This window comes from Rhincodon typus, chromosome 9 (assembly GCF_021869965.1).
Source record: "Rhincodon typus isolate 14 chromosome 9, sRhiTyp1.1, whole genome shotgun sequence".
NCBI classification, from domain to species: Eukaryota; Metazoa; Chordata; class Chondrichthyes; order Orectolobiformes; family Rhincodontidae; genus Rhincodon; species Rhincodon typus.
The window spans coordinates 74,361,505-74,385,609 of NC_063340.1; the positions used below are offsets into that span (position 1 = coordinate 74,361,505).

A 24,105-nucleotide genomic window follows, 5' to 3' on the forward strand; every position below is an offset into this window, starting at 1 on the left:
ATACTCCCTCCCCGCCCCAGGCTACCACCTCCCTGTCTACAGCCCCTCCCGCCCATCCCTGTCCCACCCCCGCCCCCCACGCGTCCCGCAGACCGACACAACTGCGCAGGCTCCAATTCTTAAAGCCGTCTCCAGTGTCAGGCGTGGCTGCGCAGGCGCTAACTTCCCGGCTGTTGAGTTATCAGTGCGCAGGCGCTGGTTTTGTTATGGCCCGCCAACTTCAGACGGAATTTTTCTTCTTCCTTTCTTACCGGTTAGGATGTAATGTTGCACCTAATCAAGTTATTATTTATTGATTTCCATATTTCAATGGATTTATCATTTGTAGATTGATAAATTACCTTCCCTGTACCCTCGTGAGCAAATGGTGTGCTATTCTGTGATTAGGGTCACAGCACAGAAAAAAAAGATTCTTTGACTTATTGTATATATACTGACCATCAAGCATCTATCTACCCTTTTTCCAGTACTTGACGTACAACCTTGTACGCCACGGTGTTTCAACTGCTCACCTTAAGTACTTCTTAAATGTCGAGAGTTCCTGCCTCTACCAACCTTTCAGGTGGTGAGTTCAAATCAACCTGTGCAGAGATGTATCACACATAGAATTGGACTCCATATACAAACCCATACAGATCAAAACCGGAAATGACACTACTCACCATAATGGGCCAAACAGTATAAATTCTGATGATATCACCTAGCATGGTGATGAAACATTTGAACGAGAACAAGCCAGCTCAGCGAGCAAGTCAGTCAACAACCTCATGTATCACGCCCCTCTGGAGCAGGTGGGACTTGAACTGGGGCTCCTGGAACAAGTGGGTTGTCTTATGAAGGAAGGCCTGGACCTGATTGGCACTTACAAGAGTGAGCAGTGACTTGATTGTCAAAAATGTTTGGGATATTACAAACTTCGAAGCAGATATGAAAATGATCTTTCCTTTTGTGGATGAGTCCAGAACTAAGTGGACAGATTTTAAAATTAGGGGTCACCCTTTTAGCATAGCATAGAAGTGAATATTTTGCTTCCCAGAAGGTTGAGAGACCTTGAAACTGTCTGCCTCTGAAGGTGAGCTATTGAATATTTTTAAGGCAGAAGTAGATTGTTCCTCTTGCCTAACAAAATAAACTAAGATTATCAGGAATGGATGGGAATATGGAATTCAAAACACAAACAGATCATCCTTGATCTAATTGAATGGCAGAACAGGCTTGAGGGACCAAATGGCCTACTTCTGATCCTAATTTGTATATTTGTATGTTTGTATTTCCTATTTAACTTACAAAAATAACTTACAAGTTACAGGAGATACAATGTTTTACTTGGCCCAGTTGTATTTATATTAAAATTTCAATAAAACTAGATTTGGTGCATTAAATAAAAATTATGAAAATAAGTACTTAGTTTTTTTTTAAAACTAAAATGCAGTATTAATGACAGGACAGGGGATGTGTTGTGGCTGCAGCACATAGGAAATTGCCAGTGTCATAAACAGGATCACATTTGTAGCAGTAGTGTGTGCAGCTTAAGGAGTTTTTGTCAGGGTCATTGAGCCTAAGGTCAAATTACAGACACAGATGCTTACCTTTACAACTGTTTTTTTAACCAAGAGCTTTTGCAATTCCTCAGTCTTCTGGCACCTCCCCTGAGTCTGAAGAAGACTGAAAAATTATGACAGTCACCAAAACAGGCAACCCCCATATTGCAAATAGCTTCCATCCTGGAGTCCATTTGTCCACCAGTCGAAACACAATGCATGACCAAATAAAGAAACTGTTTCTAAGTACAGGGAACATGCCTATATTGGGTCTTTAAAAGTACACCCCTTTATGAGATCGTATTCATAAGTTGGACATTGTAAAATTGGAGACACCCTGCACTGAAATTAGCTCTCAATTCCAAGTTTATTAGCAGAATTTTAATTCCTACAGCTGTCATGATGGGATTTGAACATGTGTCCAGAACATTAGCTTGAGTTTCTGATTTACTAATCCAGTAAAGTTACCACAATACCACTGTCTCCTTCCTTCTCATACTTCTTTCTACTCTCTCCTAGCACTGCTGTAAAAAGGCATAACTGACATAACAAAAGCCCGAAACCTATGGTTTTCCTCGCTTTCTGCTGCTGTGCTGCATAACATCATGGAAAGCTTGGCAAAAACCCAATTCACTTGTGTCAATGGGTTTCTCTACAAAGTGGCAGGAGCAGCTCAGTGAAAATTCCTGGCTTTTCAGTTCAGCTGACAAGGTATGTCATTCACAAATCAGGTCAGAATTCATACAAATTCAACAGTTAATATTTCCATTAATAAATCTTGGTCTTAAACTAATTTTTGTCACTTTATTATATCTTTAATCTTCAGATTGCAGCAAACCATCAGCTACTGTATATACTATGGTATGAAATAAGAGAAGTCAGTTTAGCAAGTGCATATTTTAATAATATTTCAAACATCAGCAGTGGTAAAAATGTCAATTGTTATATTTTACAATAGCTTCATAAAGGAAAATGTATCAAGCCTGTGTTTGTTGAATTCCTTTAATCTTCCTTTTTGTACTGTTACACTTCAAAGACCACCCCAATGACACTATCATTTCACATTAGAGGTATTCAGAATTTTAAAAAGTAATTGATAAGTTGAAGATGATTAATGATCACTAAACATGACAAAAAGGAGTAAAGACTTAAGCTCTGACAGTTTAAATTTAATTACTTTGCACACACGGTGGTGAGTAGTGGGCATAGGCTTTACATGATATTGTGCAGGTGAATACCCTTGGCAGTTTCAAATACGAACCAGATAGAGAAAACTATTAAGGTGGCTGGAGATCCAGAGAGCTATATGTTTTTCTTTGTATTCTGAACTGGCCCAGAATGATATCATCTGATTCTAATTATTCCTGTGACATTTTCTTTGGTAACTCAGGAATGCTTGAGCTGTTCCTTACAAATACTGTAACAGGATCTACAAACTGCTCACAAAAGATCCTGTCAGTAACTTGTGTACAAAGTCAATGTTCAACAAGCAATAGTTAACAAGCAGACTTTAAAACAAAATGAGTTAATCAGATTTTGCAGTGACATGTATGTTTCCAGTACCAAATCCTGATTTTTTTTAAAATTTTTGTATTAAAACATAATTCATACAAGGAGATGGTACTTCCATCAATTTTCCCTGGTGCCACACACAGCTCTGCATCTTTTTTAAAGATCCACATCTAACATTGCATTTAAGGCTATTATTTATTGTTCTATGCTTTTAATTCCTAAAATATCCAGGCTTTGGAAAGAAAGAACAGACTCTGCATCTGAGTCCATTTTTCACAGGTCACTTTCACCATAGAGTGCAGTCGAAAATGAGACATAATCCAGGGCTCCCGGAACGGCATTGGGCCCTCGGTATGGTGGCATGCTGGCAATGCAATATTCAGCCTGCTCGGAGGGCAGCTCTCGACGCAATTCCTCAGCTAGGATGTAAGGCTGTACAGAAAAGAAAAAATATGGTTTTGCTAACATTTGTTCAAAATATTAATGCTTTTTAAACATTTTAGGCATAGACATCTCTCATCTTCCCCTCAGATAAGGGGAAGGCAACATATAAGGAAGGCAACACTTCCTTGTCCTTTGTCAATGTAGTTACGAGTTATCATTTTTCAAAATGAACAGAAAGCCAATATACTTCATGTCAACCCCTCCCCACCATAGAACAATATTTGATCAAGACCTGGAAGGTGATATCTTCTTACTGATATCGACCAGAGGAGACAGTGCATGTACCCTTCTTAGTAAAATCTGAGAAGTTGTGGATGTGTTGAGAAAACTACAGCTTCATGACAAACTTCTATCTTAATAGCTCTTGTTTAAAGCCTGGTATCACATTCCAGGGACTGAAGGTTTGAATTAAATGATCTATTATATGGGGCACTGGGTGGTGGATTCACCAATATTCCTGTTTCATTGCCAAGTTTACGGGCTTTCTAATTGTCAGTGATGGAGGTCAGACCACTGGTGAGTCTTAATAAGAAGTCTTATTACATTATAAGAGGCTGTTTATTCCATGACAGCAATAGGTACAAATTACCTTGACCAACAAATTATCTTGACCAGTTATGCTCGATTATGGAAGATGATCAGAAGTCAGAGATTTTTATCTGTCTATATTGCTTTTCTGCCTGATTCTCAACCAAAAAAACATGACATCAGATTGAGTGGAGCCTACTACAACTTCCAAACTAACTCTTTCAGGACTTTTCATTATCTTGTACATCTCCCTCCATAGTCAACATTTATATCTTAATGAAAATAACCATTTGTACATTTATCATTACTCCATCACACCCCAAGTCACTAACTTCACAACTACAGGCAATCTGGAGGCTGCACATATCTACCAGAATGCATTCGTTTCTAACTTGGAAGATTGGTAAGTCATTGAATTGGGGATTGTTGACCTCGATTCTGATCTTGATTGTTCTCTGAACCTTTCCTCTGCTGGAGGATCTTTTATCTTTTGGATGTCCTTTGTGAAGGATGTCATTCCTGATAAACCCTGCAGTTGGTCCATTACTTTATCTGGAGAACATTTAACCTCTGAACTCCTTTCACAGAGGAACTCTCCTCTGCTAACTCACACAGGCGCACCACAATATAATCTGAAGGACCTTTATCTTGTGCATATCCTTCATGGATGGCTGTGCTGTTACAATAAGTATTTTCTTCCTATCAGCATCCTGGATTTCTGCAACAGGCAGTTGTTTTCTGATTTTAACAGGTATTTGCTTTTTTGCCGTTTTCTGGTTGTTCAGACCAGACGACAACTCCTTGACCGTGTCCTGAATCTGTGGATGTTTGACTGCCTTCCACTGAGTCGTATGAAGCTGATTTCCATCTGTTTCAAACAAATATTTATTCTCAATCTACTGATCTGTCTGAGAGGAAGTAAACAAGCTCCTTCCTTCAGCTTAGTGATTAGGTTGAATATCATTGAATCCCTACAGTGTAGAAGCAGACCATTTGGCTCATCAAATCCACACAGACCCTCCAAAGAACATCCCACTCAGACCCACGCCCTGCATTTCCCGTGGCTAATCCAGCTAGCCTACACATCCCTGCACACTATGAGCAATTTAGCATGGCCAGTCCACATAATCTGCACATCTCTGGATTGTGGGAGGAAACCACAGCACCCAGATGAAAGCCATGCAGACACGGGGATAACGTGCAAACTCCACACAGACAGTTGCCCAAGAGTGGAATCAAACCCAGGTGTCTTGACGCTGAGAGGCAGCAGTGCTAACCACTGAGCCACCATGCCACTCTTTTCAATATTTCCAATCATCTTTTATGGCTATCTTCCTGATGAATGAGACATTTTCAAATCATCAACCATAATATTAGAGGATTGCTGCTTAATTAGCATTCTCTCTCAGTGGCACTGAAAATTCCTCGAAGACACAATGGATTGAAATATTCTTTGGTTATGATACGAATAGAAACCTGTGATTTCCTTCCTAACTGAGGCATTATTATCTATTTGAAGCACCTTTTCTGATGATGGTGGTGCAACCGCCTTAGCCTCTTTGTATGAGTATGCATTAAGCTTTTTGTTCCTCTAATATGGTGTCTTACAGATATAGTATTCTGTTGTAAAAGTCGGGTCATATGAGGTTTCATTGTTCTACTGTTTCATTGTGATGACATTGCCTCTTTGTGTCTGCTGATTAGCTTAATCTCTGCTTTGGCTTGTCATGTGCCTTTTTAGATCATACATGCCTCATGAAATGAATAGGTCCTGTTGTTCTCCTGAGGTAGGGCTGACCATCTCCTCTCATAATGATCTATTTGTTTAGATGCTACTTCCAGCGTGATTCGAATGGCTTTGTCCAAAGTTAAAATCTTCCTAAGACTGTAAGAAATCTGAAATATTCCACCAACAATTCTGTCTCTTATGGATTCTGATTTCAAATTCTGTAGTTACAATTTTCCACTTCAGAGATCTTTAGAGATCATTAATATGATCTGATGCTGATGCTGAACTCTTCTGTTGAATCTTACCCTTTCAATACTTTTCTTTGTTCGCAGATTGAAGTAATTATCAAAACTTGTTAGAACTTCACTAACAGAATATGTGCCGTTCCTGAAATTTTATTGATTTATATCATCTCTAGTATATAGTATATATTACAATTCAATCAAATTGTGAATTAATTGTTCAGCTTCAAACTGGCTGTTTAATTCTCAAGCAATAATGTACCTCATAAACCAGTCTCTCCAAGTTGTTCAATATTGTGCGCTGCTTGGTCCATCTCTGACAATAAAACTTTTTTTGAAATATTATTTCTCCCTCCATGTCTTCTTAAAGTATTTATTTATTGTAATTTCTTTTTAAGCTGTTTTCAGTCTTTAGTGCTGCAACACTGTTTGCAAGCTTCTGTCTTCAAGCTTGTATTTTTATATTAAATCAATGCTGTTTAAAAATTCTGTTGGTTTAAAAGCTTGAATAATTTTGTATTTAAAAACCTCCAGCCTTTTTATAATCTATACCCTGTAATGTTCTGAGTTATGGCAATACTATATGAAATTCTTTAATGAAGCTTTAAATTCAGTGAATTAGCAAACTCTATTGTATGATTTATTAAGCTATAAATTGTGTTTAATAGTAATGATCAAAATGGTAGTTTTCTGCCTCCCGAGTGTTTTCCCATCCTTTGCATCCAAAGAATTGTCAACAACAGTACTTCCATGCAGCAGCTGCTCAGCAATAACCTGCTCACTAATGTCTAGTTTGGGTTCTGCCAGCTCATGACCTCATTACACCCTTGGTTCAAACATGGACAAAAGAGCCGAATTCCAGAGGTGAGGCGAGTGACAGCCCTTGACATCAAGGCTGCATTCGACTGAGTGTGGCATCAAGGAGTCCTGGCAAAACTGGAATCGATGGATATCAGGGGTAAACTCTCCTGGTACATTGGAAAGTTGTGTCATCTCAGCTCCAAGACATGTCTGCAGGAATTCCTCAGGGTAGTAACTTAGGCCCAACCATCTTCAACTGCTTCATCAAGACCTTCCCTCCGTCATAAGGTCAGAAGTGGAGATGTTCACTAATTGCACAATGTTAGGCACCATTCACAACTCCACAGATACTGAAGCAGCCATGTTCAAATGCAATAAAATCTGGACAGTAGATAGTAGGAACTGCAGATGCTGGAGAATCTGAGATAACAAGGTGTAGAGCTGGATGAACACAGCAGGCCAAGCAGCATCAGAGGAGCAGGAAAGCTGACGTTTCGGGCTTAGACCCTTCTTCAGAAATGGGGGAGGGGAAGGGAGTTCTGAAATAAATACAGAGAGAGGGGGAGGTGGATAGAAGATGGATAGAGGAGAAGATAGGTGGAGAGGAGACAGACAGGTCAAAGAGGTGGGGATGGAGCCAGTAAAGGTGAGTGTAGGTGGGGAGTTAGGGAGGGGATAGGTCAGTCCAGGCAGGACGGACAGGTCAAGGGGGCGGGAAGAAGCGAGCAGATAGGAGATGGGGCTGGGGCTTGAGGTGGGAGGAGGGGATAGGTGGGAGGAAGGACAGGTTAGGGAGGCGGGGACAAGTTGGGCTGGTTTTGGGAATGCGGTAGGGGGAGGGGAGATTTTGAAGCTTGTGAAGTCCATTGATACTATTGGGCTGCAGGGTTCCCAAGCAAAATATGACGTGCTGTTCCTGCAACCTTCGGGTGGCATCGTTGTGGCACTGCAGGAGGCCCAGGATGGACATGTCGTCTGAGGAATGGGAGGGGGAGTTGAAATGGTTCGCGACTGGGAGGTGCAGTTGTTTAGTGCGAACCGAGCGTAGGTGTTCTGCAAAGCGGTCCCCGAGCCTCCGTTTGGTTTCCCCGATGTAGAGGAGGGCACAACGGGAACAGCAGATACAGTATACCACATTAGCAGATGTGCAGGTGAACATCTGCTTGATGTGGAAAGTCTTCTTGGAGCCTGGGATGGGGGTGAGGGAGGAGGTATGGGGGCAGGTGTAGCACTTCCTGCAGTTGCAGGGAAAAGTGCCGGATGTGGTGGGGCTGAAGGGGAGTGTGGAGCGGACAAGGGAGTCACGGAGAGAGTGGTCCCTCCGGAAAGCAGATAAGGGTGGGGAGGGAAAAATGTCTTTGGTGGTGGAGTCGGATTGCAGATGGCGGAAGTGTCGGAGGATGATGCGTTGGATGCAGAGGTTGGTGGGGTGGTACGTGAGGACGAGGGGGATTCTGTTTTGGTTGTTATTGCGGGGAGAGAGTGTGAGGGATGAGTTGCGGGAAATGCGGGAGACACGGTCGAGGCATTCTTGACCACTGAGGTGGGGGGAAATTGCGGTCCTTGAAAAACAAGGACATCTGAGATGTTCGGGATTGGAATACCTCAACCTGGGAGCAGATGTGGCGGAGGTGAAGGAATTGGGAATAGGGGATGGCATTGACCAAATTAGGAAGGCCTAAATGTGGACTGTAGTCCATTGGGGATGATCCGGTTCCATAGCCTCTATGCCATCCCCTATTCCCAATTCATTCGCCTCCGCGCATCTGCTCCCAGGATGAGGCATTCCACTCCCGAACATCTCAGGTGTCTTCATTTTTCAAGGACCGCAACTTCCCTCCCCTCAGTGGTCGAGAACACCCTCGACCGTGTCTCCCGCATTTCCCGCAACTCATCCCTCACATCCCCTCCCCGCAATAACAACCAAAACAGAATCCCCCTCGTCCTCACGTACCACCCCACCAACGCATCATCCTCCGACACTTCCGCCATCTGCAATCCGACCCCACCACCAAAGACATTTTTCCCTCCCCACCCTTATCTGCTTTCCGGAGGGACCACTCTCTCCATGACTCCCTTGTCCGCTCCACACTCCCCTCCAGCCCCACCACACCTAACACTTTTCCCTGCAACCGCAGGAAGTGCTACACCTGCCCCCATACCTCCCCCCTCGTCCCCATCCCAGGCCCCAAGAAGACCTTCCACATCAAGCAGATGTTCACCTGCACATCTGCCAATGTGGTATACCATTTCCGCTGTACCCGTTGTGGCCTCCTTTACATCGGGGAAACCAAGCGGAGGCTTGGAGACCACTTTGCGGAACACCTACGCTCGGTTCGCACTAAACAACTGCACCTCCCAGTCGCGAACCATTTCAACTCCCCCTCCCATTTCTCAGACGACATATCCATCCTGGGCCTCCTGCAGTGCCACAATGATGCCACCCGAAGGTTGCAGGAACAGCACGTCATATTCCGCTTGGGAACCCTGCAGCCCAATGGTATCAATGTGGACTTCACAAGCTTCAAAATCTCCCCTCCCCCTACCGCATCCCAAAACCAGCCCAGCTTGTCCCTGCCTCCCTAACCTGTCCTTCCTCCCACCTATCCCCTCCTCCCACCTTAAGCCCCACCCCCATCTCCGACCTACTAGCCTCATCCGGCCCCCTTGACCTGTCCGTCCTCCCTGGACTGACCCATCTCCTCCCTACCTCCCCACCTACACTCACCTTTACTGGCTCCATCTCCGCCTCTTTGACCTGTCTGTCTCCTCTCCACCTATCTTCTCCTCTATCCATCTTCTATCCGCATCCTCCTCTCTCCCTATTTATTTCAGAACCCCATTCCCCTCCCCCATTTCTGAAGAAGGGTCTAGGCCCGAAACGTCAGCTTTCCTGCTCCTCTGATGCTGCTTGGCCTGCTATGTTCATCCAGCTCTATACCTTGTTATCTCAAAATCTGGACAATATCCAGGTTTGGGCTGACAAGTGGCAAGTAACATTCACACCACACAAATGCCAGGCAATGAACATCTCCAATGTGAGACAATCTAACCACATCACTGAATCCACCACTATCAACATCCTGGGGGTTACCATTGTTGAGAAACTTAACTGGACTCATCACAAACATAGTATTACAAGAATCAGTCAGAGGCTAGGAATACTGTGGTGAGTAACTCACCTCCCAACTTTCCAAAGCCTGGCCACCATCTACAAGACATAAGTCAGGAGTGTGACGGAATACTCCCCACTTGCCTGGATGGGTGCAGCTCTATTAACATTCAAGATTGACACTACCCAGGAAACAGGAGCTTGCTTGATTGGAACCACATCTACGTCCATTACTCCCTCCATCACTGATGCTCAGTTAACTGCATACTATCTACAAGATGCACTGCAGAAATTCATCAAAGATCCTTAGACTGTACCTTGCAAACCCACAGTCACTTTCATCTAGAGGGACAAGGGCAGCAGATACATGGGAGCACCACCATCTGCATGTTCCCCTCCAAGCCACCCAATCTCCTGACTTGGAAATATATTGCCATTCTTTCACTCTCATTGTGTCAAAATCCTGGAACTCTCTCCCGAAGGGCACTGTGGGTCAACCTACAGCACCTGGATTGCAGTAGTTCAAGAAGGCAGCTCACCACCATCTCCTCAAGCGTAACTAGGATGGGCAATAAATGCTAGCCAACCAGTGATGACCACATCCCATGAATGGATGTTTTAAAAAAGGAATTTTGTTTCTTCATACGCAAAATAGATGCTTTCCAGCCTTCCATGGCCCAAAACCCAATGCCTGTCCCCTTATGCAATTTTTAAAATAAACTTCAGATTGTGTGGTGCTATACATCTTCGTAATGAAGTTGAGGTTTAAATTTTCTATCCCAATCTTGTAATTAGAGGTTTAAGATTCTTCTAAGTTTCTTCTTGTTGGACACTTTCTGAAATCTTTTAAATTTGCCTCGTCTCCAATGCAGCTTCAGCAGTAATTCTATTGCAAACCATTACCTTATACAACATGATCAATAGCTAGTTAGCTGCAAGAATTATCTTTCATTATACTGGCTCATTAGGCAGCACCAGTGAATGAGATCTTCGGTTACAATACAGATAAGGAAATATTCTGTTATACCATTTTTTAAATAAATTTTAAAAACTCAGAACTTACTTTATCTCCAGCCAGAATCCTAAAGGAAGCCACAACTTGTTCCGCTGTATCTGTGTCAGCGGTCTCTCGGGTCATGAAGGAGATGAAAGACTGGAATGACACCAGGCCAGTATTGTTTGGATCAACTAGATTCATGATCCGAGCAAACTCAGCCTCACCCTGTAGAAGGAAATGTGCAAGTATGAAAGCTTAAATTGGAAAATCAAAGAGAGTCCAATACTGTAAGGAAATATAGCAAAGCCTTGATCTCTTTTCTTAGATAATCTTTCACTAAGATGTAGCAACATTCCAATATGGGAGCAACTTCAGATGCATTATTTGATCAATGTTCAAAGCAATGAAAATTGTTCAGATTATCCATGCCACCTGATATTTTAGGTAGACCCCACATTACAATGATAACTTACAGTAAATGATGCCAGTAATAATCACATGAGAATTCCTCATTACAGAGATAGTGCCTGATATTATTACATAAAATGTGAGCATTTAGGTTTTGCCAGAGTTGATAGGAAATAAACTGTACTATTAGAAGGTTTAGTAAACAAATTGGAAATATTTGTGAGAAAAGTTGAAGTCCAGGGGCGTGGGTGGAGAAGAATTATTTATCATCTGGATTACATCACCTGAAAGGGTGATTGAAATGGAGTCACCAATAACTTTCGAAGGGATTTGGATCTTTTCTTAAGAAGGGAATGATTTGCACAATCAGGGAAAAAGTGCAGAGGAGAATGTTGGGATTGTAGCTCTTTCAGAGAGCTAACATACAGAATAACCTTTGCCTGTGTGGTACCACGTTATGGCTGTCAACTGTTAGTTTACTGCAATCTTGGGCTAAGGTCACCAGTACATTATTGAATGTACTAGTACAGATCATTAATACAAGATGAATGGTAATCTCAGATTTATTAAACATGCATCTGTCATACCAAATCAAAGCCCATGGAGATGAGGCAAGCTCTGAGATCATCTGGCTCCATCGCCCCATTCTTCTTCTATTGAGCAGATCAGCAAATAAAAGGAACAGATGAAAAATTGTGGGGATTCCAGGAAGTAGATCAGTAGTAGACAGCCCACAGATCCCGTGGCCAGAGTCAAAAGGATCATTTAAAGTCCCAAAGAATCGGTCATTCCAAATAGGCAGATGGAATGCAGGCAGAAAGCAGCATCGTTGTTGAAAATGGGGAGGAAACAACTAACACAGGTAAAATCAGACAAACAGGAAGGAGACGACCATGGGTCAAATATGAAGCAAAGGAGGAAACAAAAATTGACAGACCAAAAAAATGGACACATGACCACATTGTAAATTTGAAAAGGGAAAAGAAAATAAAGATAAGTTTAGCACAGTTTTACTTGTATAGAGAAAATAAATATAGCACAGTCCAGTTAGTACCTGTTTATCATTTCCAATATGTCCAAGGCTGATGAGGCAGGCTTTGAAATCCTTTGGTTGCAGTTTGCCAGAAACATCCTAATATCGCACAGAAGTTAGTTGCAGCATGCAATATACATACACAATGTGCACAATATGTATTGTTAATTACAACATACACGATAGCAAGCAAGATTAAAATGGCAAATCATTCACTTAGTGTTAATGAGGACTCAATACTTATTAATCATCATTTATACCAAGCATATTAAAACTTGTAAATGAAATACCTATAAATTGGATATAGTGTAGTCTATGTCCTACCTAGTGTAAATATAGTTTATTTTGAGTAAATATAAATCATCTAGATTAAAATGTGCTGCATTTTATGTAATAAAGCACAAGTACAAGAGTTATTGCACTAGTACATTGCCAATTAAAATCATTTTAATGAAAGCTGACAGCATATATGTACTTTGTATGTTTCTTCGATTTAAAAAAAATTCTGGATTCACAGTCCTCAAAAATCCCAGGATTGGAAAGGGTGAGAAGCTTGATTTCTGGATAGGAGTTTCCCAGGATTCCACTCCGTTTATCCTGGCGTTTTAAATTCCAGTATTTTGGATACTGATCACAAACCACTTAAGAAATTATGAATACCTAAAAGAGCTGCCGTGAACGTAGGATCAGACCCTTGAGCCTGTTCTGCCATCATTATCATGACCATGTGCCCAATTATGATTGAACTCCACATGCACCTACTTTTGTTCCATATCCCTTAATACTTTTGGTCAACAAAAATGATCAACCTCAGATTTAAAATTAACAATCGGCCTAGAATTAACTAGCGATTCTTGGATGAGATTTTCAAACTTCTACCACCCTTTGCAAGTAAAGGTGTTTTCTAACTTAACCTCATGGCTCCATTCCTAAAATTATGTCTCCCTAGATTCCCCAACTGACAGAGATGATTTCTACCTGCTGTACCAATACCCCACGATATTTTGAAAACTTTCATCAAATTGCTCCTTTATTTTCTAAATACTAGAGAATTCAACCCCAGTTTGTGTAATCTCTCCTTGTGGTTTAATATCACTTTCGCCAGCTGAAATCTGGTGCATGTCTCTGAAGTAATTTGAAAGGGTTGAAACCGTCAATATTATCAGGTAATTAATATAGGAGGGGTTCAATTACCTATCTGAAATCATAAAGGTTTGTTTTCAAACTAATGACTAAAAAGCTAATTTTGTTTTTTTTACTTTGCTGAGCTTTTCAGAACGTTAGGTTGAGCAGCTTTGATTTACTGTCACATATGAACTCAGGTTGGGCACTGGACATGCAAATACCACCCCACATCTCTCGATTTGGATGGAAATTCTGGCCTGGGGTGCTGCTGGGAGCAATCAGTTGCAACTGAGCCAGTGCAGTGGACCCTCTCCCTATTTAAGGAATTTAGAGGCATTTTGGAATTTTAAGGCACTGCAAGAGGTCATTGAGTGAAGTATACCTCTGCTGGCTCTTGCAATTAGCAATGTTTAGTTCCATTTTCCTGCTGTTTCCCTGCATAGTCTCATTTATATTTTATTTTTAAAACATAGACCATGCTTTCTCAGAAGCAGGTTTAAAAGAAAACCAAGAAAACTAAGTAAGCTGCATCAATTTAGCATACCTTCGAAGCAGAATGTTAGTACATTAATGGCATTTCAATCGAGAAGGCACCGTGCTATTAATAGGAAAACTGTTTAATTCAGGAATAAATCAGAATAAACTGGTACATGAATTTCAAATTTATAATTATTTATCTTGAGGTATTAGGTGCTTTCGCCGTGCACACTTACAGCAAATTCTAACATAATTTCAAACCATTTCACAGCTAGAAATGACCAAGTAAGCATAGCTAACCATATGAATAGGAAAGAGGTAATTTAGACACTTGGTATGAATTAAGTCAGACTGTATCCATGGCTCTTAAAAGCAACTGGAGGCTGGCAAATACTATAACTTGATTTTTCCAACTGTCATTTTAAAAGTATTAACACAGATTAGGCTTTAAAATGCTGCAGCAGATTCTGCCGATTCTCTTTTACTGAGTAGTCAGTATAGAAAATGTTCACAATTAATTTTAAAATGATGATGTTGATTAACTGTAAATATGAAAAGGAGGTCTCAGCACTCTGATGGCTAATCAGATGCACCACCTGACTGAAAACATCAGACTAGTCAATTAGGTTACACTAAAGACAATATTAGGTGAATTTTCACTTGGTTCTCCTGCTTGTCTCGCATTACTTTAGTGATGGAGCAGCAGGATACCCTGGCTGAAACATTGTTTCATGGGCAGCAAAAGTGACAGATGTGTCATCATAAAATGTGAATGTTTATTTCTAAAAGATGTTTAACATATTTATATGAAATCACACTAAAAAGAACACTGTACCCTGTCAAAATGGCTGAATGAAGACCGGAATTCATTCATCTGTTGTTGAGTGATTCCTTTAGCATCTCTAGTTAAAATCTGGGTCTCAATTTCATTCATGGACCTGGCAATTGTAGTAAGAAGCATCTCCCAGCCAACGCGAATGTGCTACCAAAATGAGTTTAAAAAAAAAAAGAAACAAGTCAAAAAGGTTCTACAGTAATACAAGAGGATATAAATACGTCTCACTGAATATAAGACTCAAATCGCCTAGGAGTACTTTTTCAGGTCACAAGGGTACAAAATCCAGGACTTTTAAATATTGAGATTACATTTTGTGCCATGTTTCACGAAGTTCACAAATAAGATTTTTTTTTAAAACAACAAGGAACAAGTTTGCCTTTGAATCAAGTAGAATGTAAAGATTGTGTTAGATAAAAAAACAGAACAGAACAGCACAGCACAGGAACAGGTCTTTTGGCCTGTCACGTCTGTGCTGACCACGGCGCCATTCTAAATTAGTCCCATCTGTCCAGATGTGGTCCTTATCTGTATGTATCCTGCCTGTTGATGTATGTCTAAATACCTCTTAAGCTTTGCTGTCTGCTTCTACCACATCCCCTGGCAGCATGATCCAGTGCCTACTCCCTCTGTACAAAAAAAATTACCTCGCACAACTCCTTTAAACTCCCTCTCTCACCTTAAATTTATACCCCCTAGTATTTGACACTTCCATCCTGGGAAAAAGACTCCAACTATTCACCCTATCCATGCCTCTCATAGTTTTGTATCCTTCCATCAGCTTTTCACTCACTCTCCAATGCTCTAATGAAAACAATCCAAGTTTGTCCAACCTCCATATTTAGCCAATAAACTCCAATCCAGGCAACATCCTGGTAAATCACTTTTGTACCTTCTCCAAAACCTTGACATCCTATAGAGTGGTGACCAGAACTTCATGTAATTCACTAAATGTGACCTAACTAAAATTGTATACAACTGCAATATGACTTGCCAACTTTTATACTAAATCCCGACCGATGAAGGCAAGCACAGTGGGCGTCTTCTTTACCAACTTATCCACTTGCGTTGCCACTTTCAGGGAGCTATGGACTCGAATCCTAAGATCCCTTTGTATATCAATGCTCATCAGGGCCTTGCCATTTACTGTATGCTTTCCCCTTGAAGCTGACCTCCCAAAATGCATCACCTCACACTTGTCTGGATTAAACTCCATTTGCCAGTTCTCAGCCCAACTTTCCAAATGATCTTGCTGTATCCTTTGACATCCTTCTTCCTAATGCACAACTCCACTAATTTTCACATCGTCTGAAAACTTACTAATCAGCCCACCTACATTTTCAGCTTCGATCCTTATGGAACACCACTGGTCACACATCTTCAGCCAGAAAAACACTCTTCTCAACTACCCTCTGTCTTCTATGACCAGCCAATTTTGTATTCAATTTACCAAACCACCGTGGATCTCCGTGTGACTCAATCTTCTGAATCAGCCTACCAGAAGGGACCTTGTCAGATGTTTTAGTGAAGTCCATGTAGACAACATCCCACTGTCCTTCCCTCAATCATTTTTGTCACTTCCTCAAAAAAACTCAAATTCGTGAGACCTCCCCCTGCACAAAGCCATGCTGACTATCCCTAATAAGTCCAAATGAGAGTAAATCCTGTCCCCAAGAATCTTCTGTAATACTTTCCCCACCACTGATATAAGGCTCACCAGCCTATTATTTCCTGGATTATCCCTGTTGCCTTTCTTAAACAAAAGGAACAACGTTGGCTATTCTCCAGTCTTCTGGGACCTTGCCTGTGGCTAAAGAGGATACAAAGATCTCTGTCAAAGCCCTAGCAATCTCCTCCCTTCCTCCTTCAGTATCCTGGGTTAGATTCCATCAGGCCCTAGGGACCTATCTACCTTAATGTTTTTCAAGACACCCAAAACCACCTCCTCCTTAATAGTTACATGTCCTAGAATATTAACATATCCTCCCTCATTTTATCATCATCCATGTCCCTTTCCTCTTTGAATACTGATGCGAACTACTCAGTAAGTATCTCACCCACTTCCTCTGGCTCCACACATAAATCACCTTTGTCTTTCAGTGGATCTACCCTTTCCCTAGCTATCTTCTTGTTTCTAACACAAGTATAAAATGCCTTGGGATTCTCCTTAATCCTTCTTGCCATGGGACATTTCATGGCCCCTCTTGGCCCTCCTAATTCCTTGTTTAATTTCTTTAATATCTTTAATACCATTTTTATGCTTATTAGTGAAGATCTATCATGCACATTCTTCTCCTCAGAAATACAGGACCTGATGTTAAATCATGATCAGTACTATCAGTTTCTTTAATAAGTGATTGTATTTAAGCACCAAAATAATTAAATTGTTCAAAAAAAAAGTCTACGGATAGACTAAGCATTGTACAGAATATTGAAAGCTCCCACTTAAACTATTTCCAAGGAAGAAAATGGTATACATGCTTTTTAGAAGTTGTGTTCCATTATACTGAGAGATGCCCCCATATTTTTGCTCTATTGTCCTTCTGCTTCATGCCCACCTAATTTACAGGATTGTTAGAGCTCAGAGTGCAGTCCTCTGCTAGTTTCTGGCTGTTGAAAGACTTAATTGTCATTTGGGTATGGCTCACCTTTGGATCACAGCGAACATAACATACATTATGAATGAATGAGCTACAAACAAAACCACACAAAAACAGCACAACCTTCAAAATAACATTCACTGAGTACCTCCATCGTATAATTGGTGTGCTTGTTGTCAAAGATTAGGGCCTCTTGAATAAGTTGATGATCTCCTTCCAGTTTGTCAACGTTGGGTTTATAGTTAATGATGACCTCCTCCAACTGTTTCAATTGATTCATCTGATCTTCCAGGGTTCCACTCATTTCAATAGAATTTTGAGCTATTTCCTGTATTTAAATACTATGAATTACAATAATATTCAAAGACCAGTAAGAGATTTTTCAGGATGGTTTTTCATTGGAACTTTTAATCCTAATTCAAGTACTAGCTACCACTCAATTTAAAGTTGTAAATCCAGCCAACATAGATTTGGAAGGTAATCCTGATGATTAAATAAATGTTGAAATGGGGCTAGCTGTTGCAGGATCCCAAGTACACCCTGGCAGCATACCTCAATAATAGTTTGAAATTTCTTCGCTATCTTATATTAATCCCTACCTTAATTACTGTATGTAGTAGAGTTCTCAGTGTGTTCATGAAGAGATCCATTCTCAACTGATTCATATGTGCATTTACCTATCTTAATTGATTCCCACGGTGGTCTCAATGGAAGGCTTGCCTGAGTGAATAGTGTGTAAATTTCCAGCTATCCAGTGGATCTGAGGGTGATGGTAGTCGAACAATAAATATATCAAATCATTTTGGGGCCATAATAATAAAAAAACTTTAATTATATCACTAAGTCCTTGGAATGGATGAATCAAGCTGAGCCATGTTGCCTTTCTTATTTGTTTATATCTAATGAACGTGCAAATGCTGTACATGAATGACAGTGTAAACTTCTAAAGAAGGATGACCTTATGTTTTTTTTAAACAGAGAAAAGGAAAAGCCCAAGCAGAACGGAGAGAAGCTTGTTGTTTGGTTTGATATAGATCTATTGCTTTATCCCTGGGATATTTTTCTACATTTAAGATGTTAAACAAATGTAAGTTACAGTTGTTGAACATGAAACATCGGTTGCTTTAGAAGCTAAAAGAAACACCTATAGTACTCAACTGAATTTTAACGACTGTTTAGAATTCTCAACTTACCTCCATCTTACGCTGGATCCAAGGTCCAATGACATTTGCCTGGCTGGCAAACTGGCGACGCAGACGTTCATTACCATGTTGCCGTACAAGCTCCTCTTGCAGGGCTGCATCTCTCTGAGGAACCAATTGCTTCACCTGCCATTAAAAACAAATTAATTTTAATTCAACATTCAGCCAATTAATCTAATTAAAATTGTCTTCATCAGATGCTTGCATTCTCAAATATTGTTTGTCATTGAAGATGGCAGAGGAGAACAACGGGAATTTATATCTGTTGCAGGTGTGATGTCAGTATTAAATCTAAACTAATTAAAGGTTGAAGACATAGGGTTTTGGTTTAATCAACAACAACCAAAGAACAGGATAGTGATGATAAATCAGTTCATGCACTATACTATTCTATAATAGTAAGGCATTATGGATGTAGAACAAGTGAGCAGTCATGAATTCTCTATGTCAACCTTATTCCCTGTACTAAGAGCAAATAAGTATCATAACTCTATTGAAGCTCACAAGGAGAAAATTGTTGCAAATCTGAAATAAAACTAGAAGGTGTTAAAAATACATAGCAAATCTGTCAGAAAACAAAAACAAAGTAGTCTAGGTTTGTCTAGACCACTATGAGAACAGAAAATCTGAGCAATGAGTCTTAGCAAAGATTCTACTACCAAATTATTAACATATCTTCTCTCCTTTCAGTTGATGATGAAATTGCTATACATTTCCTGCACTTTCTAATCTTACTCAAGACTCGAACCATTTCTGATTGATTACTTTATTAGCATATTCTGTTTGGTGATACCTTGTCCCATTTTGCACTGATCTCTTCACGTGATATCATGCTATAAGGATTTGACACAGTGGATGAGATGTTATAGGTCTGAGTAATCTTCTGTACTTCATTCAGGATTCCCAGGATGGCTTGCTTCTCGCTGTCTGCTTCTGGCAAGGTAGCTTTAAACTGTTCGTGTGCTGCTATTAGACTCTAAAGATTAAGAGGAATGGCTCAAAAAAGCATTACACTTCGAGTACAAAGCATTTTTTAAAAAAGTATAACTGGCATTATCCAGAAAATTGCAAATACAATAAATGATATTTATTTTCTCTTGTTTTAGTATGCTTCCCATAACTGGGTTTTCTTTTTGTAAAGGAAACAGGATCATCATTGAGAAATGTTACTGCAATTTTGTAGCTTAATGGCAAGCAAAACACAAGCATGAATATTCCAATATTGCTAAACTGTTAATAATGGTTAGCATTGGTAGTCTTTAATTTTCAGGATAAACAATTACAAATGATTAATTTTCTTGAAACACTGATGCTGGTTACCTTGTCTATTTTTATCGTTCTTTCATAGATTTGCATCAAAGCCCAGAAATATCCTCAGAAAAAAATGCCCCAAGAGGCCATACAAGTTTAATATTAAATGTTTTACTTTATGTTTTTAATTCTTACAACAGGAGACATGAAAGATGGATTCAAAAGATGGGTTCAAATATTCAGTGAATTATTTTCATGAGTTCTTTTACGTGAAAATATATTTTTATGTTTATACAGCTCTGGTGCAGTTAGTAATTCCATGAGTCTGATTTTGTGCAAGCATCTAAACTCTCACCACTGGAGCTGAAGGTAGGAGATGACACTGCTTTGGTAAGTGAGGCATTTATAAGTAAAAAATGCAGTCCCAATTAAATAGTCTGCCTCTCAGAAGTGCTGGGGCAATTAGAGGGCAGCTGCTCAGCAATGCCACTGCTAAGGGTGGCCATTGCCAGATTGCAGGTACAAGAAGAGGATGCCATAATGGTTGGGTGCCATTGCTGATGGCCTGGGGGACACTGGGTTCATGCAGGAAGGCCCAGCAATTGGCGGGGGCAGCTGTGGGGGTGGGTTATGAACCAAATGTACCACTGTTGACACAGATGTGGGCCATGGAGTGCCCAAAAATGGAGGCCCAATTGCCCCTCCCACTCAGTTCATCAGTTTCATTGACGGTCTCCAGAAACAGCATCTCATATCACTCCCCCCAACACACAAAACTCTGGCAAATTGATCACAGAGGCAGGATTTGGCCACTTAAGTAGTTCATAATTGGGTGCCCAGCACATAGTGATTTGACAGCTTCCCACTGCTGTCATTTTATTAGTCTCCCACCTTAAAGCCTGTCACCAAAGTGCAGTTAAATTTCAGTGAAATGATTGAATTGTCACACTTAAACAATATCAACATCATTTATCTGCTCCATTGCTGTCCAGTATTCTGTTCCAGTAAACATACTGCACCTGGATTTCTTCAATACTGTGAACAATAAACATGTCTTGAAGATCTTCCATTGCTCCTTCCATCCAGTTGTTAAACGGGGCAGCTCGTTTAGCAAACTCCAAGAAGAGTTGATCGATGGTTTCTTGTAATTTCTCGGCTCTCTGTAGTTTAATAATTGCAAAGACCAAGAATATTTACTGCAACATCATGAAAAGATTGTAAAGTTTCAGAATCATTAGTTGGGGAAGTACATTCTTCTAAAAGCATGGACTGACAACTTTGGTAGCACTGTGCTGAAGCTTCACAGAGTGCATTTTATACTATCATTAAGTTCTGGTCTCGATACTGCTAAGGTATAGAAAGGGAGAAAAGAGGTAATGAGTACAATTGAATAGAGTACATGCCAAGGCCATGTCCCCTCCTTACTTCTCTGTCATAGTAGCAGCAATGACTGAAACAAGTCATAAATGAGTGTAAAACAACTGACAAATAAACCTTAACCTTAAAAGCAAAGCTGAAATGCTAAACTAATGTTGAATAAAATAGAATGTTTGAAAAGAACCCCTTCGGCCCAACAAGTCCACACTGACCCTCAGAGCATCCCACCCGACCATCCCCCTATAACGCACCTAATCTAGACATCCCTGAACACTACGTGCAATTTAGCATGGCCAATCCACCTAACCTGCACATCTTTGAACTGTGGGAGGAAACCAGAGCACCCGGAGGAAACCCACGCAGACACAGGGAGAATGTGCAAACTCCACACAGACAGTCGCCAGAGTCTGGAATCGAACCCGGGTCCCTGGCAGCAGTGCTAACCACTGAGCCATCGTGCTGCCCCCGTTGTTTTCTTTGCTCTGAACTAAATATATACATCATTGGTTCTGCGCATGGAAAGCTTACATTTCAAAAGTACAAAAGATACTTGGTGAGTCACCATATACATAAAGCTGGAGGATATAGTTTTATTGCTGTAACAGAGCCACTGTGTGGCGAGTATGGGCAATTGCACAGATGCAATACCAACTTTTTGAGCTTCATACTTCACAGAATTTCTTATACCAAGATACTAACTTACTGAAAATACACCGTCCATTCGGATAATAAAAGGCCCTCAAAATGATTATTTTTCACCATGTCTTCAGAATCCCTAGGCTACACAGATTAAAATATCAAGCTGGATGCCTTATTACCCACTGATCAAAACTGGATTAATTAATTCAAAACAAAAATGAACATCATTATGCAGTTTTTTTTTTGTCATTAATGTATTTAAGTCTTAACTCAGTCGATTAAGGGGGAAGTGGTATGTTGGACCAAATCACAACAATTTGGAAATGGCAGAGGGTTATGGCTCTCTCATGAAGTAATGAGGATTGAGAAGGATAAAAACTAGTGGTCATTAATTCAGCAGTATGATTTTGATGTTTTTTCTGCTATGAGTCTCCAACGAAGCCAGATTCAAAGCTGTCCGCTACTAGATATATTTGAATTATTTCAATTACATTATGACACAAAGATAGCAAGACAAACAGAATCAGCTTGTCACTGTATTTGCAACACAGTGAAATTTAAAAAATTCAATAACCCTCAAAATGGCTCAGTTGTTCCTAACCAGACTTTACGAATAACAGATCTTCGACAACAAGTTCATGGTCTAAACAAAAATTAACTATATTATTCATACTGTAACTTTAGCTGGACAAAGCTAAACAAGGTAATGTAATGAACTGCTAAGATTTAAAGAGGTGGTGATGGCCTAGAGGTATTATCACTGGACTGTTAATCCAGAGACCCAAGTAGTGTTTCAGGATCTGGGTTCCAATCCTGCCATGGCAGATGGTGGAATTTGAATTCAATATAAGTCTGGAATTATGAATGATGACCATGAATTGTTGGAAAAACCCATCTGGTTCACTAATGTCCTTCAGGGAAGGATACTGCCATCCTTACCTAGTCTGGCCGACATGTAACTCCAGACTCACAGCAATGTGGTTGACAACTTAACTGCCCTCTGGGCAATTAGGGATGGGCAATAAATGCTGTCCTAGCCAGAGATGCCCACATCCCGTGAATGAATTTAAAAAAATAAACCCAATCTTCTTGGAACATAACTTCGACTCTCATATAGACAGACAGATACACACAATTAAGTGATGAATCAGAAAGAAAATGCAAAGAATTGTAATTTGCCAGTTCAGTTAAATGCTTTGAAACAATGGATACCAAGTCTTCCTTGCAATTCTTGAGTATGAATTGTTCACAGGGACAATAGCGCATCTAAATTCAAATTCACTGGGGAATGCGAACAATTTTAGTAGACTGCAGATTTATTTATTTCTTATAGACTGGGTTTCTTTTTTCAGAACATCAACAATTCTTTAAATGGACAGAATACTAGAGAGAGAGAAAAACAGTAGCTGGTCCCAAAGCTTCCAAAATTACTCTGCAGCTGCTAAAACAAATTTTCTCCCTCTTCCTTTTTAAAATCAATATTCTGTGTTATTGGCTGCTTAGTGTTAGTCCTCCCTTGAAATGACCAACCCAACATCCAAACAGCTGCCAGCCCCAGGCATGGCAACACATGATGTTAATCACGCAGAGTATTTCTTAGATCATTAACTAAGTTTCATTTGTCTTCCAGGCCAGTCACCAACAGCAAACATCTGCATTTGTCTTCTTCACTTTTAAAACATGGAACTGTTTAAAGTTCAATTAACCCTAACCTCAACTCTCAGCTCCACTAAATAAAGGAGAAAAATAAAAGAAAATAGTGAGTTCAGTCTAAGAACTATACAAACTAAATTTAATGTTGATCGTTCTACTGTTTTTTCAAAGATGTTGCAATATTATAAGAGCATAGTGCTGGTTTATTGTCTATCTTTTCACTTCCCTGTAGTGAAGTGCTTAGTGCTGCATTGGACAGCGTTTAAAAATTAAACTTACCATCCGGCAAATTTGGTAAGCACATGGCGCCCAAATAGTACACCAGTAGATAATGTAGTCAAAACAAAAATTGTGAAAAATTGTTATCAAATCAGTACGTTCACAAGTAAATGCAGTTTATAGATCTCTAAACCACTTTTACTAAGATAACCAGCATGAGAAGCAGACACATTCAAGTTTCATGAAAGCTTCCAAATTCTAACTTAAATTTTACTGAGATGGTTGATTTCTCTTTTGTTGGGTTCACTGCTAAAAAGTGAGCACATACTGGATCAAAGATAACAAGGTATAGAGCTGGATGAACACAGCCATTGCACTCC

General features: G+C 40.2%; 1 protein-coding gene across 5 annotated transcripts in view; it reads right to left on the reverse strand.

Annotated features, from left to right (window-relative positions):
• Window positions 1-2,423: 2,423 nt before the first annotated feature.
• Window positions 2,424-24,105, reverse strand: part of LOC109916654 (alpha-actinin-2) — a 42,164-nt gene continuing 20,482 nt past the window's right edge. For 2 of the 5 annotated variants that reach the window (XM_020516387.2, XM_048601277.1), the window contains 9 exons: window positions 20,857-20,997; window positions 19,380-19,562; window positions 18,578-18,712; window positions 17,533-17,712; window positions 14,785-14,931; window positions 12,369-12,446; window positions 11,902-11,967; window positions 10,973-11,131; window positions 2,424-3,485 (listed from right to left, as the gene is read on the reverse strand). In XM_020516387.2, coding sequence (XP_020371976.1) covers window positions 3,327-3,485; window positions 10,973-11,131; window positions 11,902-11,967; window positions 12,369-12,446; window positions 14,785-14,931; window positions 17,533-17,712; window positions 18,578-18,712; window positions 19,380-19,562; window positions 20,857-20,997 — 1,248 coding nt within the window. In that variant the 3' untranslated portion in view covers window positions 2,424-3,326. The remainder of the gene's footprint in view (window positions 3,486-10,972; window positions 11,132-11,901; window positions 11,968-12,368; window positions 12,447-14,784; window positions 14,932-17,532; window positions 17,713-18,577; window positions 18,713-19,379; window positions 19,563-20,856; window positions 20,998-24,105) is intronic. The other 3 variants (XM_048601280.1, XM_048601278.1, XM_048601279.1) reach the window with 3 other exon arrangements.